This window comes from Vipera berus, assembly GCF_964194415.1.
Source record: "Vipera berus genome assembly, chromosome: 2".
Taxonomy (NCBI): Eukaryota; Metazoa; Chordata; class Lepidosauria; order Squamata; family Viperidae; genus Vipera; species Vipera berus.
The window spans coordinates 243,286,749-243,305,010 of NC_138203.1; the positions used below are offsets into that span (position 1 = coordinate 243,286,749).

The following is an 18,262-nucleotide window of genomic DNA, read 5'->3' on the forward strand; positions in this document are numbered from 1 at the left end:
AGACAGGGAGTTGTATTTAATGCTGCTTGGCAAGAGTGGAAATCATTAGGAGAATAGGTTTTTTTTTCTTCTTCTAAAACATGCTCCAGCATATGGGATTGACCTCCAGAAGTAATTTGGAAGACCTCTAGGAAATATAAGGCACAATAGATTAAGTGATATTGGATGAGGTTCACTGTACATTTTTAAGGGAGGATATCTCATTTCCTAGTTTTGACCCCAATAGATATTGGTGGGGTCTTGAATGGTTTCATGGTCCTCACTGAACAGACTCCAATACTATTTAATTTAAACTAGGAAATGTAAGAGACAGTATGATTTTCATTACCTGCATTATATTGTTTAATATTACATTTCCTAGTTTAAATTAAATAGTATTAGAGTATCTATATCTATATCTATATCTATATCTATATCTATATCTATATCTATATCTATATCTATCTATCTATATCTATATCTATATCTATATCTATATCTATATATCTATGTATGTATGTATGTATGTATATATATATATATATATATATATGTATGTATGTATGTATGTATGTATGTATGTGTGTGTGTATGTGTGTATGTATATATGTATATGTGTATATATGTATATATGTATATGTATGTGTATATATATATATGTATTTTTTTTGATTGCTAACAAAGACTTAAAGGGAGACTGATATAGCTATTTCAAACTTATTTGTTCTCATCAGTCAGCCACACCCTTCTGAGATTCGAACCTGGGCTGATTGCACATTAGGCAATTGTTCTAACCCTTAGGCCACAGGCTCTTTCTTGCATTGTTAGCTGAGAAGCAAGGGAGATATGTGCTAAGTGTTTGTTAAGTATTTAGAATATCTTGCTAGGCCCCAAACACGGGGCAAATCTTGCCATGTTACTCAGCCGAGAAGAAAATGAGAACTGTTACTGAGGGAGTAAGAAATAGAAACAAAAATTTCATGAAGAAGCAAATAACAAAGGAAATAAAGGTTATTACCATAGGGAAATAACATGAAAATAGTTTCGACGGAAACCCACATAATTTAAACAAAGCATTTTGTCCTATTAGCGTAGCATTCCTTGCATTATTATAGTATTCTTCTCTTGTAACCACAGAGCTAACACTTAGATAGCCAGGCATAATCTTTTAGTCCATTTTATAGAGTTTGCTTGAAGTGTGGCCATAGTTTAATGAACAGTGAAACTTGAATAAGCATGACTCTTAAAGTTTTCTTTATAACTTCTTTCCATATGCTGAATTAATTATTTTCCAAATCTGATGTGCCTGCTCCCTATCCCCTTTCTAAACAGCCTGGAGTCTTCTATGAGTAAGTTGGGTGGCCATGTAAATCTGTTTAATAATTAAAATTGGCAGCATGTTTTGATGTATGCAAATCTTATTTCCTGTTTCAGCCTAACCGTGTTTGGGGCCTAGCAAGGTATTCTAAATACTTAACAAACACTTAACACATATCTCCCTTGCTTCTCAGCTAACAAAGTGAGAAAGAGCCTGTGGCCTAAGGGTTAGAACAATTGCCTAATGTGCAATCAGCCCAGGTTCGAATCTCAGAAGGGTATGGCTGACTGATGAGAACAAATAAGTTTGAAATGGCCATTTCAGTCTCCATTTAATTCTTTGTTAGCAATCCAAAAAAATTTACACAAATATGAGCTATCACTGTTGTGACTACTGCCTGTGGATGGCCTTGGGTTAGGCTGAAACAGGAAATAAGATTTGTCCCATGTTTGGGGCATAGCAAAGTATTCTAAATACTTAACAAACAATTTATATATATATATATTCAGAGGTGTGTGTGTGTGTGTGTTGTATCTCTCTCTCTCTCTCTCTCTCTCTCTCTCTCTCTCTCTCTCTCTATATATATATATATATATATATATATATATATATATATAGAGAGAGAGAGAGAGAGAGAGAGAGAGATACAACACACACACACACACACACACACACACACACCTCTGAATGTAAAGCACAGGGAGAAGGCCTTCACATATATATGTGCTATAAGGTAAATGGTACCCTTTATATTTATAGCTGTACTTAGCAGATGACATTTTCCTTGTACATGTTTGTGTTGTACTTGCAGATACCCATACAAGGCATTACAATGAACATACGACATCTAGTGGGAGCTACATCATTCCCAATTCCTAGTTTCAGATTTTGGGATATACAATACCTTAATACGATTGTTGTTTTTATTGCTTGAAATTCATCACAAAATAAGGGGTGGGAAGAATAAGGAATGTTACAGAAACACATATTTAGATATATCATATGTAAATTTTGCAGAGAAAACCAGTCAGGACATTTCAATTAAACAATGATATATGGTTGGTCATGGTTCTGTTTGGTCTTCTGCCTACCTGGTTCTCCATATCTTTTGACTACCTGGACATTTATTTATATTTAACCATTTATTAATTAATTTAATACATTTCTAATGTAATAATTTGTTTGAAATTGCCATAGTTGAAGTAAAAAAAATATTATGCTTGGCTGTACTTTTTCACTGGGTTCAAGTATTATTACTATTTTTATCTGAGTAAAATCCCAAAAATATCCAAACAGCCTTGGAATGCCATTGGCATAACCTGAAATTAGCATAAATTAACCTTCTTTTTATTAAATCCAGAAATGCAACACAGTGTTTTGTTTTGTTTTTTTCTTTTGCAGCAACAAGAGGTGGCTGGATGTTAAGACTTATTCTTAGGTATGCTTGGTACATATTAATAAGGTTGTTTCAGTAACTATAATTTCAGCAATGACTTTTAATATTTACTTCATATTTGAGGAATTGATACCACAGCAATAAACAATCTTTTGCTCCCACTTTGTCTGAACTACAAAACATGGTCCTGAGCTAAATATTTTTTGACAAACATTAAGAATAAGAAAGCTGATTAAGCTATACACTACATTTCATACTGAAACAATGACTACATTCTAGTTGTGGTTGAAATAGTTACAACCATGAAATCAATGGATTAAATGATTCTTAGTGATTTATTTACCACTTTATCAATCACCATCATCATCATAACCTTCACCTAACTACAGGAACAGCAACAACTTTTTGTGTAGCTGAAGCATTTACCAATTATTTTTGTCCAAACATTTTTTCCCCATATCCAGAAGGCGGTTTCAACCCTCCTTCATATTTTAAAATATAATGATTTTATAAATTACTTTATTTTCACCTACCTTTTCAGCTGCTTGGGAAGTGCAAAAAAATATTGGAATGAAGGCAAGCCATACTATACATGTAGTGTACATAGTGAATCCAATGGGTTTGGCTTCATTAAAATTCTCTGGGACACCCCGAGTCTTGATGGCATAAACAGTACATGTAACCATTAGGAGAATGCTATACCCCAAAGAGCATATTATTTGTAGATCCGTAATGTCACATTTGAGAACGCCTCTGGCTTGATCTGGTTCCATAGACTTATGTTCATCATAATCTATAATACTGTTTGGTGGATCAACAGCAAACCAAATGAAAACTCCAAGAAGTTGTACTGATATCAAACTTGATGTGATTGCTAATTGTGATGTTGGGCTAATAAGCCTGGGTGCTGTCACTGATTTTTTGCCCTGTTCAAATATGCGATAAATACGGTTTGTTTTAGTCAACAGGGCAGCATAACTTATGCACATTCCCAATCCCAGGAAGATACGCCGGAAAGAACACACGGCAACATCTGGCTTGGCAATCATCAAGAAAGTGATGATATAACACAGAAAGATTCCTGTCAACAAAACATAGCTAAGTTCCCTTCCAGAAGCCCTCACAATGGGAGTATCATTGTACCGAATGAAGGTTGCCATGACAAATATGGTGGCAATAATTCCAAGCATGGCCAGAAAGACTGGGATGACCGCCCATGGTGAATGCCACTCCAACTTTACAATAGGGATAGGGCTACACCCAGTGCGATTCTCATTCGGTCGTTGATTGTAGGAGCACAGCTTGCAGCTCACTTCATCAAACTGGTATTGGTAACCATCACACAGTTCACACTGCCAGCAGCAGCTCATCCCTTTCATAATCCTTTTTCGTTCTCCTGGTTTACAGGGAAGACTGCAGACTGAAGAAGGAATTTTCTTCACTCCTTTGCCCCACTGCATTTCATCCATCTAAGAGTAAAAGAATATAGAATAAATAAGACTGCTTATCTGGAAGTAACTATCAAGTAGGCCTAGTGGATTGATGAGTTGATTAACAAAGAAAAATGAATATGAATATACTGGAGTAAAAAAGTGATGGTAGCCATGTTACTCAGCCGAGAAGAAAATGAGAACTGTTACTGAGGGAGTAAGAAATAGAAACAAAAATTTCATGAAGAAGCAAATAACAAAGGAAATAAAGGTTATTACCATAGGGAAATAACATGAAAATAGTTTCGATGGAAACCCACATAATTTAAACAAAGCATTTTGTCCTATTAGCGTAGCATTCCTTGCATTATTATAGTATTCTTCTCTTGTAACCACAGAGCTAACACTTAGATAGCCAGGCATAATCTTTTAGTCCATTTTATAGAGTTTGCTTGAAGTGTGGCCATAGTTTAATGAACAGTGAAGCTTGAATAAGCATGACTCTTAAAGTTTTCTTTATAACTTCTTTCCATATGCTGAATTAATTATTTTCCAAATCTGATGTGCCTGCTCCCTATCCCCTTTCTAAACAGCCTGGAGTCTTCTATGAGTCAGTTGGGTGGCCATGTAAATCTGTTTAATAATTAAAATTGGCAGCATGTTTTGATGTATGCATGTACAATGATATAAGTTCACATTGGCTTTCAGGAATCCTGACACATGTGTCCCCCCCCCCCACTGGAAAGGTATGAATGACAACAACATAGCTGGATAGTATGGTTTAAATCTCCCCATCCCTTATCTATATTAAATGTATTATTTTAACATGACTATTTCAAGCAAGCCTGTCAAGGATTTTGATTTTATTTTCAAACAAGATCTCCAGTTAGTATAGCTCCTGCCTATGCTAGTCTCAGCCAGAGTGAAACTGATTCAAATTTTTAATCTTTTTTCCTGAAGTGCCTTACTACATGTTAAATAATGAGTGCTACTGAGTTACATATACCAATGCTACCAATTTACATTGAGTGACATTGAAAAGATGATTGATAGGCATCCAGATTTCCTCAGAACTCACAATGGACTGAACATTCTGTTTCAGAATAAGGATTTATATGTCTTTGTACGTGCAGACTTTTTTTCTAAGTCACATTATAATACAATCTGGCTGTACTAACAGAGACAATGACTAGAACAAAAATTGCTTTGTTCTTTTCTACATAAATTGGCTGTGTCTGCGTTTCAAAAGAACACAATATTATTCACTGTGGGCAAAATGAAACCTAGTGAATTGAAGTTGTATGGCACAATCCAAGGCAACAATGGAAAAATGGTCAGATGGATACCTCTAAAGATGTTTTTTAAAGATTCTTGCACTATATGGTAGGTACTTATTAAGTCTGACTGTCCCATCATGTTTGGCAGAAGAGGCACAGTTTGGGTTCCAACTGCTAAGGAATGTGGTCTGGCAGGACCCATAAAGAGACTCTTCTCTGCCTTAGGGTCTGCCCTGTGATACATCATTTCCCTGAAGGTTAGATTGGCCCTGACCTTGCTGGCTTTTTTTATTGAAAAGTTTTACAATACATTTTTTTAAAAAGACAAAACCCCTCCCAACCCCCTCCCCTCTCCCCAAACCTCCCCAACTCCTCCCTCCCCTGCCCCTCCCCCCTCCCCGACTCCCAGAGCTAAATACAGGGTATAAAAATACAAACAATCATAGTCTACCTTATGCAAACAACAATAAAATATTAAATCTATTGCACTTTAACTCTTATAAAATAACTACAAGCAATTTAAATATCACATCAATACTTATTCAAATGCTAGGTGAAACTTTTTAGTCCCATATTTATTCTGGATATAATCAATCCATCTTCTCCACTCCACAATATATCTCTGTTGCGACTGGTCTTTCAAGTACGCTGAGATCTTTGCCATTTCCGCCAGATTGGAGACTTTTAAAGTCCATTCTTCTATAGTCGGCAATTCTTCCTTCTTCCAATATTGCGCTACTAAAAGTCTCACTGCCATAATTAAGTTCAACATCAACTTACCGTATATACTTGAGTATAAGCCGACTCGAGTATAAGCCGAGACCCCCAATTTCACCCCCAAAAACTGGGAAAAGTTGTTGACTCGAGTATAAGCCGATCCGCCGTTCTGCATGCCTCGGAGGCTGGATCCGCGCTCTGCAAGCCTCTGGGATCCTGGGAGGCCTAATGCAAGCACCAGCCCGCCTGCCTCAGGTCTCCCCCACCCCCAGATACTGGGCTTCAGCACAGCTGGCTGTCTTGCCAAAGAGAAACATCTGGGAAGGAAAACCCTGTCTTACCTCTTTCCCAATTCTGCCTCTGCCCTTCCTCCTACCAAGGTGTTCTGGGACTAGTTCCCTAGCCTTTTGGAGCTTTTGGTGTTCGCCCATCAGCTGTCTACGGGGAGGCAACAAAGCTGCCTCTCTAGGCTTTGAGAAAAGGCCCCTTGCACAAAAGGCAGCTTCAGGACGAGCTTCCAAAAACCCTTTCCTTCCTTAACGCCCTCCCCACCTTCCCCCAGAAAGCCATATTTCTTTTTTTTTTATTGAAAATTTTTATTGAAGTTACAATATTATCCCCTCCCCAACCCACCCCAGAACCCCTCCCCCTCCCCCATATTTCTTCAATAACAAAAACATAAAAAGCTGGTTGGGATGTACTCGCTGATTTCCCCCCCCCCTTTTTTTAGATGCTAAAACTAAACTCTCCCTCTGCCTTCCAACCAATATCCCTTTTTAAAATCTTACCTTGGCTCCAGATGGAAGAGTAGAGGAACTAAGCTAGTAAGGAGAGAATTTTTTTCTGCAACTTTTTACTCCTGAAGTAGTAGTAGTAGTAATAGTAGTAGTAGGAATAATAATAATAAATCCCTAAAAGTTGTGCCAGAAAATGGAGGACGCTGGGTCTTTGCAAGTTTTAGCTGTCTGTCAGACTGCCTGAAAAGGGCGGCCTTCAGGCAGCCAGGCGGACAGCTAAAGCTTGCAAAGACCCAGCGTCCTCCATTTTCTGGCATAACCTTCGGAGATTACTTTAAAAAAAAAAAAAAAAAAAAAACCTTCAGAGGAAAAACAGCTGCAGAAACATTTTGTCTCCTTGCTGGCTTGGTTCATCTACTCTTCAGCCAGGAGGGAGTCCAAGGCCTAGAGAAGGAGAGCTTTGCAGCATCCCTATGGACAGCTGATGGGCAGACAGCTGAAAGAAGCAGGCAGGCAGGGCGCGGAGGAACGGAGACCTGCAGGTCTCGGACGGCGGTGGCTTGGGAGAGGTGCGCGCGATCCCGGAAGCACCAAAGCCTCGGCCGCGCACAAGTCCTCGGTAAGTTTTTTTTGTTGACTGGAGTATAAGCCGAAGTGGAATTTTTCAGCCCAAAAAGTGGGCTGAAAAATTCGGCTTATACTCAAGTATATACGGTAGTGTCCACGACAGTAGTATCCATAATAGTGCCCAAAACCTAAGAGAGAACCTTTATAAAATGTTTTATAGATGGCATTTAGATCCTAAAAAGCTTGCAAGTATGTATCCGAACTATCAACCTAAATGTTGGAGATGTGGTGGCGAAGATGCAACGTATTTTCATATATGGTGGACCTGCAAAAAGGTTAAGGCTTTTTGGATAAAAATTTGGTGGAATATGCAGAAGATCGTCAAGCAAAGGATAAAGTTTTGTCCTCAATTGTTTTTATTGGGCATAATTACAGATGCTACTGTTGTGGACATTAAGTTGATGTTGAATTTAATCACAGCAGCAAGACTCTTAATAGGTCAATATTGGAAAAAGGAGGAACTGCCGACTATAGAAGAATGGACTCTAAAAGTTTCTGACCTGGCGGAAATGGCAAAGATTTTGGCTTATTTGAAAGATCATTCGCAAGAACGTTATATTATGGAGTGGAAAAAGTGGATTGATTATATCCAGAACAAATATGGGACTAAAAAGTTTCACCTAGCATTTGAATAAGTTTTCTTTTCTTTTTTCCCCTTTTTTATGTAATATTAGTATTGCTTGTAGTCATTTCATATGAGCTAGAGTGCGATAGACTTAATAGTTTATTGTTGTTAGCATATGGATGTTTATGATTGTTCTTTGTTTTTATACCTTGTACTTAGCTCTGGGAAGTCAGGGGGGGAGGGGGGAATGGGGGGGAGGGATAGGGAGGGTTAGGTAGGGGTGGGTGGAGGGAGGGGGGATTGTTAAAGATAAAATGTATTGTAAAACTTTTCAATAAAAAAATAATAATAATGCCCAGTAAAAACAGTTGCGGACAAAACTTTATCCTTTTCTTGAATATCTTTTGCATGTTCCACCAAATTTTAATCCAAAAAGCTTTAACCTTTTTACAGGTCCACCATATATGAAAATACATTGCATCTTCACTGCCACACCTCCAACATTTGGGCTGGCAGTTCGGATACATACTTGCTAATTTTTTAGGATCTAAGTGCCACCTATAAAACATTTTATAAAAGTTCTCTCTTAAGTTTTGGGCCTGTGTAAATTTTACATTTCTCACCCAAATCTTTTCCCAAGTATCCATTGTAATAACTTCTTGAAAATTCTGAACCCACTTTATCATACAGTCTTTAACAAGTTCTGTCTCTGACTAAATTTCTATCAATGCTGGCTTTTTGAAAGTCCTTAAAGACCTGGCAGTTCTGGCACAGGGCTTAAAGATCCATATGTGTAGTAGAGTTTGGGTAGTGGCTGCATTCATTGCTGTTGGTGGTTTTGTACCATGGCATCTGATTGTGCTTGTATGGTTTTTATATTTTTTTCTTTTTTCTTAAATATAACTTATATAATTTCAAATTGTTGTTAGCCATCCAGAGTCATGAAATTGAGATGGAAAGCCATATAAATTGGATAGGTAGGTAGGTAGATAAGTAAGTAGATAGATAGATAGATAGATAGATAGATAGATAGATAGATAGATAGATAGATAGATAGATAGATAGATAGATAGATAGATAGATAGATAGATAGATAGATAGATAGATAGATAGATAGGCAGGCAGACAGACAGACAGACAGATAGGCAGATAGATAATTTAATTATTGTTAGTCCAAAACAAAATAGACAAAAGGTATATATTGACTATATGAAATTTTCTCAAGTACATAGTTACTTAATTGTAATGCAACACATATAGATTAAAGGCAGGAAGCTTCAGATTAGCCAAAAAGAACATTAATTTAGCAATAATAGGGATGGGTGAATAACTAACATCAGTGGATTGGAAGTTATCAAAATTGTTTATACTCTACTCAGTGTTGTAATTAAATAATGAAATATGTGTATTGCCAGTCATTACCAAACCAATAGATCATTGCTGGAGCATTGAGCACAGAACCCCAAACTCTATCACTCCATGGTGGTAACATCTAATAGTTATGGTAATCCTGACATATGGCAGTCAGTTCATTCTATGAGGGCAATTCGGAAATAAATCTTTGTTTGGTTATCAATGACAGACACTTGCAGACACAGAACTTTTATTATACACATTAGAAAACTACAGCATTACATTACTTTTTGACATAATCACCATCTTACAAGATGTGAAATTCCATAGTAGTAGTTGCTTGGTGCCAAATCTGGGCTATGTGTGTGTGTGTGTGTGTTATCAAAAACATCCCAACAGAATTGCTTCAAAAGTTCTTGGGTGGGTCTAGTGGTGTGCGGGCAAGCATTATCATGAACCAACACCACACCGGAAGTGGTGCTAAAGAAAATACTGCCAAATGTGAAGATGACAAAGAAGTACTGCTAGTAAAGTTCATGGGGCGTGGTTCAACGATCAATTAAGAAGTCTACTGTCAATGCTGCTAACATTGGATGTTTTTGCATTGACAACAGATGGAAATATAGCCATCTTTTCCCTTTTGCTTTTAGAGTTAGATGATGCTGGGAGAGGGGATGTGAATGAGTCCAGCTAGACATAACAACACTAAACTTAGCATGGGAATCAAGTTTATTGAGCCCAGAGCTGAAAAAGAATTGGCAGGCTGGAGAGCTGGAGAGGAAGCCCACGCTTCAAGCTAATTGGGGAATGTGATTTATAACTGTTAATTGGAGGAGGGAATTGTGCTTTGATACTATGTGCCCAGGGGAGGGAAATTCACTTTTTGGCTTCAATTATGTAGTGCCGATATCATGCTACTCGAATAAAAGATCCTTTAAGGTAAACAATGCCTCGAAGTTCTTTTGAAGAGTTTCATCTGTCAGAACCATGACATCTTCTGTGAAACATTACAAAAACTCAGATGAGTCAGATGGTGCACGCTGACTTCCAGTGGAGTGTTGGTTCACGATAATGCTTGTCTGCATGTCACTAGACATACCCAAGAACTTTTGAAGCAGTTCCGTTGGTCTGTTTTTGTTCACCCACCCCGTCATACCCCAGATTTGGCACTGAGTGACTACTACTAAGGAATTTCAAACCTTGTAAGATGTTATGACAAGTGCCTCAATCTGAATGGCGATTATGTCAAAAAGTAATGTAATATTGTAGTTTTCTAATGTGTATAAGAAAGGTTCTGCATCTGCAAGTGACTGTCATTGATAACCAAACAGAGGTATATTTCTGAATTGCCTTCATAATTAGATTAGGAAATATCATAAGCAGATATTTTTTTTTTAAAAAAAATTCTTCACTCTGTCCAATTCTTGGAAACTACCTGGTCAAGTCCCTACAGTTTTATAGGTGTCTTAATATAATTCCATAGCATAGTTTGAAGCATTCAATTAAAAAAAAGTGTATACATGTGTTTATTGAAGGTGTCATGTAGTTTCTCAACAGCTTTCTCTGAAATGGGAAGATTGGAGACTGGCAAATAGTTATCTTAAATTGTCATATCGAGGAATACCTCCCTCAGAAGGAGATACACCATTAGACACTAGGGAGATGGATGGATGGATAGGCAACCTCATTACTACATACACAACAGTCTATGCAGGGTGCAAATAAAGAAATCTGGCTTACAGTATAGATACATTTAATTTATCTAAATCTATTATATCAATAGATATAACCCATATACAGTAAATAGAAACTCTTTGGGGAATCTTCATAATTTTTAAAAGTGGGAAGGGTTTCTAAGAGGAAAAAAGTTTAAGAAAGTCTGAAGTAGACAATTGTAATCATCAATCCAGGATGCAAAAGTACATGATACATTGTCTTCTGAAAGTCTAGAATTTGCTTTTTAAATAAGGTAATGAAAATCTATTATAGCCATCTCTATATGTACTGTATGAATACCTGAAGTTTTTCTTATGTAGAAGCTCTAAGGATCATCATATAGTATCTCTCATTTTATACAAAGTCATACCAGAAAAATATAATTAAGCTAAAATTTAGATGAAATTCAGTAGAAAAAAATATTTTATGTTAATTAACACACTATGGCTGAAACTAATATTTCCTTCCATGCAGTTCCAGTTGTTCCTTTTAGTTGTTTATTAGCCTAATCTGAGTTCAATGGAAATAACAGAAATGTCGCTTGAAAATTGTCCTCATATGTATTGTTATCTTGTCATTTTTTCTCCAGTTACTAAGACAGTAGTCCCAAGACTTTTGGTATAGTGAGCTTGATAGTTTTCATTACTTTGATCCTGAACTTTATGCATTAAATGATTTAATTATTATTTTTTAAAAAAAATCTGAGGCTCAAACTGATAATGAAATTAAGAATATATCAATGATATTTTGTCAATGCAAACCACAGCAATGTTTCAAAAATTGTTACTATGAATAAAAAAAGGTTAGATCCTTTCTCCCAAATTTAAATTCTTGTCTTGGGGAATAAGAATATAGTGTAAACCAATGTGGAGAGTGTCTTCTTCCAGGCAAGACAGCTTCTGTTGCTTTTCATGGTTTGTCTGGAACATGAAACAGGTTCCTAAGAAAGAGCTATGTAGTTGTGCTTGGCAATCAAGAAAGCATGACAGAAGACAGCTACTCCTCCCCAGAACAATTTTCCTGCCTGAAAGTAAGATTGAAGCGACCACTGGTTACAGTAAAAGTCAAATCCATCCCTGCCCTAATATTTTTGGCAGCTCAGAGCGAATGGTTGCAGGAATTGGGTATGTCTAGTTTAATGAAAAGAAGGACATGGGGTGACATAATAGCAGTGTTCCAATATCTAAGGGGCTGCCACAAAGAAGAGTCAAGCTATTCTCCAAAGCGCCTGAAGGCAGGACAAGAAACTAATCAGGAAGAGACCCAAGGACAAATTTCCTAAAAGTTAGAACAATTAATCATTGGAATGACTTGCCTCCAGAATTTGTACTGTAGGTGCTCTATTGCTGGAGGTTTTTAAAAAGAGATTGGACAATCATTTGTTTGAAATGGTATAGGGTTTCCTGCCTGAGCAGGGGGTTGGACTAGAAGACCTCCAAGGTCCCTTCCACCTCTGCTATTCTATAAAAAAAACATTAACAAGTAATTAATTTAAATCCAAGATGCATAGAAGAAGAAAAAATATGTAGAAAGTTAACTTAGTATTCACTTAGTACAGAAAAGGATAATAATATTTAATTATGTGCCTTGATAGAGGGAAAACCCTTTTTCATTTGAGATGTCTTCATTTAATAAAATGCCTAAAATCAGTAACAAAGTGGATGAACTTCTGATCAGATACAGAGGTCACGCCCACTGAAATTTAATCCTAGAAGAATTAGGATTAAAGAAAAGGTGTTTTGTTTTAACATACTCCCTAATATGCAACATACAGTATAACATACGTATTACCTGATGGCTGGGTTCAAAAAAGGGCGGGATCAATTTATGGACTGTCATAGAGACCAATGGCTATTAGTCTTGATAGCAGAGTGGCTGCCTCTGAAATTCATCTGCTGAGAGACCAGGAGGCTTTCTTAGGCAACTAGTTGGCTGCTATTGGACTATATGGCTAGGGTCCCATCCATCAGTTATTTGTGTTCTTGTTTTTTATATATTTTTCATGGCTGGTTCCTCTAGCCCAGGGATAGGGAACCTTGGCTCTTTTATGACTTTTTTTTAAATAAATTTTATTAAACAAATTTTAAATAAAAAAACAAGAACATTATTACAAAGTACTGAAAAGTGCATCAAATAGAAAAACACCAAAACATCCTAGACACCAAAAAAATCAAAAACAACAACATTAGACAGGACCGGGGAGTGTAATACTACCCCTAATTTCTTTTTCTCGTGCATCCCAGGCTAAGTAATCTTTAGCTGCCTGCAATTAGTGCAGGTTCGAGTCCCACCAGGCTCAAGGTTGACTCAGCCTTCCATCCTTCTGAGGTAGGTAAAATGAGGACCCAGATTGTTGGGGGCAATAAGCTGACTTTGTAATAATGCCGCTTGGGGGTGTGTGTGAAAGCCCTAATAAGCAGGTATATACATAGAATGAAGGCTACTGCTAAGCTTGTAAGCCGCCCTGAGTCTTCGGAGAAGGGCGGGATATAAATGGAATTAAAAAATAAAAAAAAATAATTACCAAATATTAGAAATCTATAATTGTATATATCTCCAGATTCTATACCTCAAATAATAATACACAATCATCTGGTATTTCCCCCGTTGAGATTAAATATTCTATTTTGTAACCATGAATACCAGGAGTCCCAACTTTTATTGAAAAGTGATTCACTTTTCCCTTTGAGAATATATGTCATTCGATCTGACTCTGCGCATAGTAATACTTTCATTTCATTTCATTTCATTTATTTGATTTCTATACCGCCCTTCTCCCTAGGGACTCAGGGCGGTTCACAGGGCATATATAAATAGCTATACAAAATTAAAAGAGAATTAAACCATGCCCAATTAAAATACAACAACGATAGAATAATAAAAAACAATTAAAAACCCATATTCCCCATCAGGCCAGCTAATTCAAACAAGTGGGTCTTCAACCCGTGACGGAAGGATCGGAGGTCCGATGCCATCCGGAGCTCAACCGGCAGTTGGTTCCATAATGCCGGAGCACCCACAGAGAAGGCCCTCCCCCTGGGGGCCACCAGTCGACATTCCCTGACCGGAGGCACCCTGAGGAGGCCCTCTCTGTGGGCACGCACAGGGTGGAGGGGAGTTGACGCCGGCAGCAGGTTGTCCTCGAGGTATCCCGGACCCATGCCATGTAAGGACTTAAAGATCATAACCAAGACCTTGAACCTCACCCGGAAGACAACTGGTAACCAATGCAGCTCGGGGAGCAAAGGTGTAACATGGGAGTACCGGGAAACTCCCAAGACAACTCTCGCGGCCGCATTCTGTACCAGTTGGAGCCTCTGAGTAGTCTTCAAGGGAAGCCCCATGTAGAGAGCATTACAATAGTGTAGGCGAGAGGTCACGAGTGTATGAGTGACCATACACAGGGCATCCCGGTCCAGATAGGGCCGCAACTGGCGCACCAGGCGAACCTGGGCGAAAGCCCCCCTAGTCACGGCCACTATATGATCTTCCAGAGTAAGTCGTGAATCTAGGAGGACTCCCAAGTTGCGAGCCCTATCCACGGGGGGTAAGAGCTCACCCCCCATAGAAAGCGATGGAACATTTTGAATGTCCCGGGATGCCGGAATGTACAGCCACTCAGTCTTGTCAGGGTTGAGTTGAAGTCTGTTCCTCCCCATCCAGACCCGAACCGCCTCCAGGCAACGGGACATCACAGCGAGGGCATCACTGGGGTGGTTTGGGGTCGAAATGAAAAGTTGGGTATCATCGGCGTATTGATGATACCCAACTCCAAAACCATGAATGATCTCACCCAGCGGTTTCATGTAGATGTTGAACAGGAGAGGCGAGAGAACCGACCCCTGAGGAACTCCACAAACGAGAGACCTAGGGGCCGATCTCTGCCCCCCTGCCAACACCGACTGCGAGCGTCCCAGGAGATAGGAGGAGAACCACTGAAGAACTGTGCCTCCCACTCCCAATCCCCTGAGACGCCACAGCAAGATACCATGGTCGATGGTATCGAAAGCCGCCGAGAGGTCTAATAGGACTAGGACAGAGGAATATCCCCTATCCCGAGCCCTCCAGAGATCATTCACCAGAGCGGCCAATGCCGTCTCCGTGCTGTACCCGGGCCTGAAACCCGATTGGTAAGGGTCCAAATAATCCGCTTCATCCAGGACCAGAGGAAGCTGATGCGCCACCACACTCTCAACAACCTTCGCAAGAAAGCGAAGGTTGTAGACTGGACGAACGTTGTTCAATACAGCTGGGTCCAAGGCAGGATTCTTGAGGAGAGGTCTCACCACCGCCTCCTTCAAGACGGTGGGGAAATAACCCTCACTCAAAGAAGCAGATATAAATGCCTGGAGCCAGCCTCGTGTCCTCTCCCTAGCTGCATAAACCAGCCAGGAAGGGCACGGATCCAATAAACATGTGGTGGAGCTCAGCCTCCCCATAATCCTGTCCACTTCATCAGGAGTCACAGAATCAAACTCCTCCCAGATAACATTGACAAGACCGCCCGTGTCCTGATCGCCAGACTCTGCCCAGCTGGAGTCCAAACCGGTCCGAATCCGAGCGATTTTATCCGACAGATGTTGACTAAATTCCTCGGCACGACCCTGCAAGGGATCCTCCCTCACCTCCTGATTAAGAAGGGAGCGAGTCACCCTAAACAGGGCGGCCGGGCGATTATCTGCGGACGCGATGAGGGTAGAGAAGTAATTACACCTCGCCGCCCTCATCGCTGCGAGATAAGACCTAATATAGGTTCTTAATCGCAACCGGTCGGATTCAGATCGGCTACACCTCCAGCAGCTCTCTAGGCCCCGTTTCTGACGCTTCATCTCCTGGAGCTCCACGGAGAACCATGGAGCTCGCTGGGATCTGCACCGGGTCAGGGGCCGCAAGGGTACAACCCGGTCAAGTGCCTCAGTGGCTGCCCTTTCCAAGGCTACCACTAAGGCATCCGCCGAGTTGTGAGCAATGGAGGCAGGTGGGGACCCCAGCGCCGCTTGGAATCTATCAGGATCCATTAAGCGTCTGGGGCGGTACCATCTAATTGGCTCCGTACCCCCACGGCGGGGCGTGGCAAAACGGAAGACCAGCCAGAGGAGGTGATGATCGGTCCATGACAGGGGCATAATAAATGGAGAGCCCCCACCAAGATCATCCAACCACCATCCAGATAAGAAAATCAGGTCAAGGGTGTGGCCTCCCTCATGAGTTGGTTCAGAAATTACTTGCGTCAGGTCCATGGCCGTCATGGAAGCCATGAACTCCCGAGCTAGCTCAGATGAGCCTCCCAGGGATGGTAGATTGAAGTCTCCCATAACTATAAGTTTGGGGAACTCAACCACCAACCCCGAGAGGATATCGAGCAGCTCGGGCAGGGCTGCCGCTGCGCGACTAGGCGAAATGTACACCAGCAGCAAGCCCAACTGCGCCCCAGAACCAAGTCTCACAAAGAGAGACTCACACCCGACTATCTGAGGAACGGTGGTCTCCCGCGGACATAAGGTCTCCCTGATAGTCACCGCCACACCCCCACCCCTACCTTGAGCTCGTGGCCGGTGTAGCACCCGGAAGCCTGGTGGGCAAAGGTCAACCAAAGGGACCCCACCCTCTGGGCCCAACCAAGTCTCCGTGATGCAAGCCAGGTCCGCATGCTCACCCTCAACTAAATCCCTAACGAGGGGAGCTTTGTTAACCACGGACCTGGCATTCAGGTACACCAGCCGGAGCTCAGGAGGCTGCACATCCTCGCTCCCGGAACCTCGGGGAAGAGGCAGAGGGTCGGAGCGCCTCACCGCTTGCAAATAGCGGAGACGGCCCTCCCAGTAACGATGCGGCCCTCTGTCTATCCACCTGCTGCCATTCCCCGTCATGGGAATCGGTAATCCCATGACCCGCTCATGAGCCCCGGAGACAACCACACCCTGTTCTCCCCCCACGCAGTCAGACCCAAGTCTGGCCTGAGCCATGGTTGATTGACCACCCCCCATAGCCAGACAACCCCCTCCCACCCCTCTCCCTAACCCCATAAAAAATTTCGATAAAAAAGTAATCAGGGGCCTCCTATTAAATTTGTGTTGACGGCCCCTGCCCCTGCCCAGCCATCTCTCAGGGTCCCAGAACTCGGGCCCGTCATTGAGATTAAGAGTATTTAAGGAGGCGGGTCACACCCAGGAGAGGGGGGCACCCCTGAGGGCGTACAAGTCCGTGCTGGTATATTGTCGCATAGGGGTCCAGCAGGTCCAGGATAGGCATCCCATTGGTTGTATCCATGGGAGGATTGAAGCATGGAGACAAATATCTGGAGCCACACCCAACTTCACTGCCACTCAGTTGGGTGCCCCCAGAGACAGGCCACCCCCCGCCCTCTCACGACGGGTTGCCACTCTGTTCCTGGGGGTGGTCCAGATATACTCTGGGTAGGCATACCCCATAGAGCTCCCACCTCTATGGGGCTGCAGATGAAAAAGTCAAGCCACTCTCCCACCATGGCCAGTACCCAGGTGTGTCCAAAATCCAAAATCCAAGGGGAGAGGGGGGTAGGCAGAAAGATGATAAATGTGTATGTTCAAGGCAAAAAGGGTAGGCAGGCCAGGATAGTAAAGATGGTCTGAAGTCGCCGTCATCGCTGCAGAAGCAGTCCAAAAGCGGTGCAGGAATCACATGTCGTTTCTTGCTCCATTAAGATGACCCGCGGTCGTCTTCTCCGCCGCTGAAACGGCCCGAAGACGCCGTCGCCGCAGAAGGCGGCCTGAAGCCAGGATAGAATCCACCATCGCCGCCAAGATGAATAGCAGTTGCCCTCTCCGCCGCTAAAATGGCCCGAGGGCGACACCGCCGCCGAGAGCGGCCTGAGGCGACCTGGGGCAACATGGGAGTCCCACCGTCGGCGAGAGGGGCCAAAAGCCCAAAAAGCGCCAAAGCCAGCAGCCGGCCCCCGCGAATGGGGCAAACAGTCCCAGAAACGCCGGTGCCGCCGGAAGCGGCCCGAAAGCAGGCCCCAGAAACGTCCCGTCAGCTGTTGATCGCCAAGAGCGGCCAGAACATGCCGCCATCGCTGTCGCCACCAGACTCGGGCCGCCGCCAGCGCCGAGTGCGGCCCGAAAGACCACCGCAACCAGCGCCGAAGCCGACGCCCACGCCATCACCG

At 41.6% G+C, this 18,262-nt stretch overlaps 1 protein-coding gene across 2 annotated transcripts in view; it reads right to left on the reverse strand.

Moving 5' to 3' along the window:
• Window positions 1-18,262, reverse strand: part of GRM7 (glutamate metabotropic receptor 7) — a gene marked incomplete at both ends in the record, with an annotated part of 531,934 nt that overhangs the window by 111,574 nt on the left and 402,098 nt on the right. For both annotated transcript variants that reach the window (XM_081320747.1, XM_081320746.1), the window contains one exon: window positions 3,227-4,162. In XM_081320747.1, the coding sequence (XP_081176873.1) occupies window positions 3,227-4,162 (936 nt within the window). The remainder of the gene's footprint in view (window positions 1-3,226; window positions 4,163-18,262) is intronic.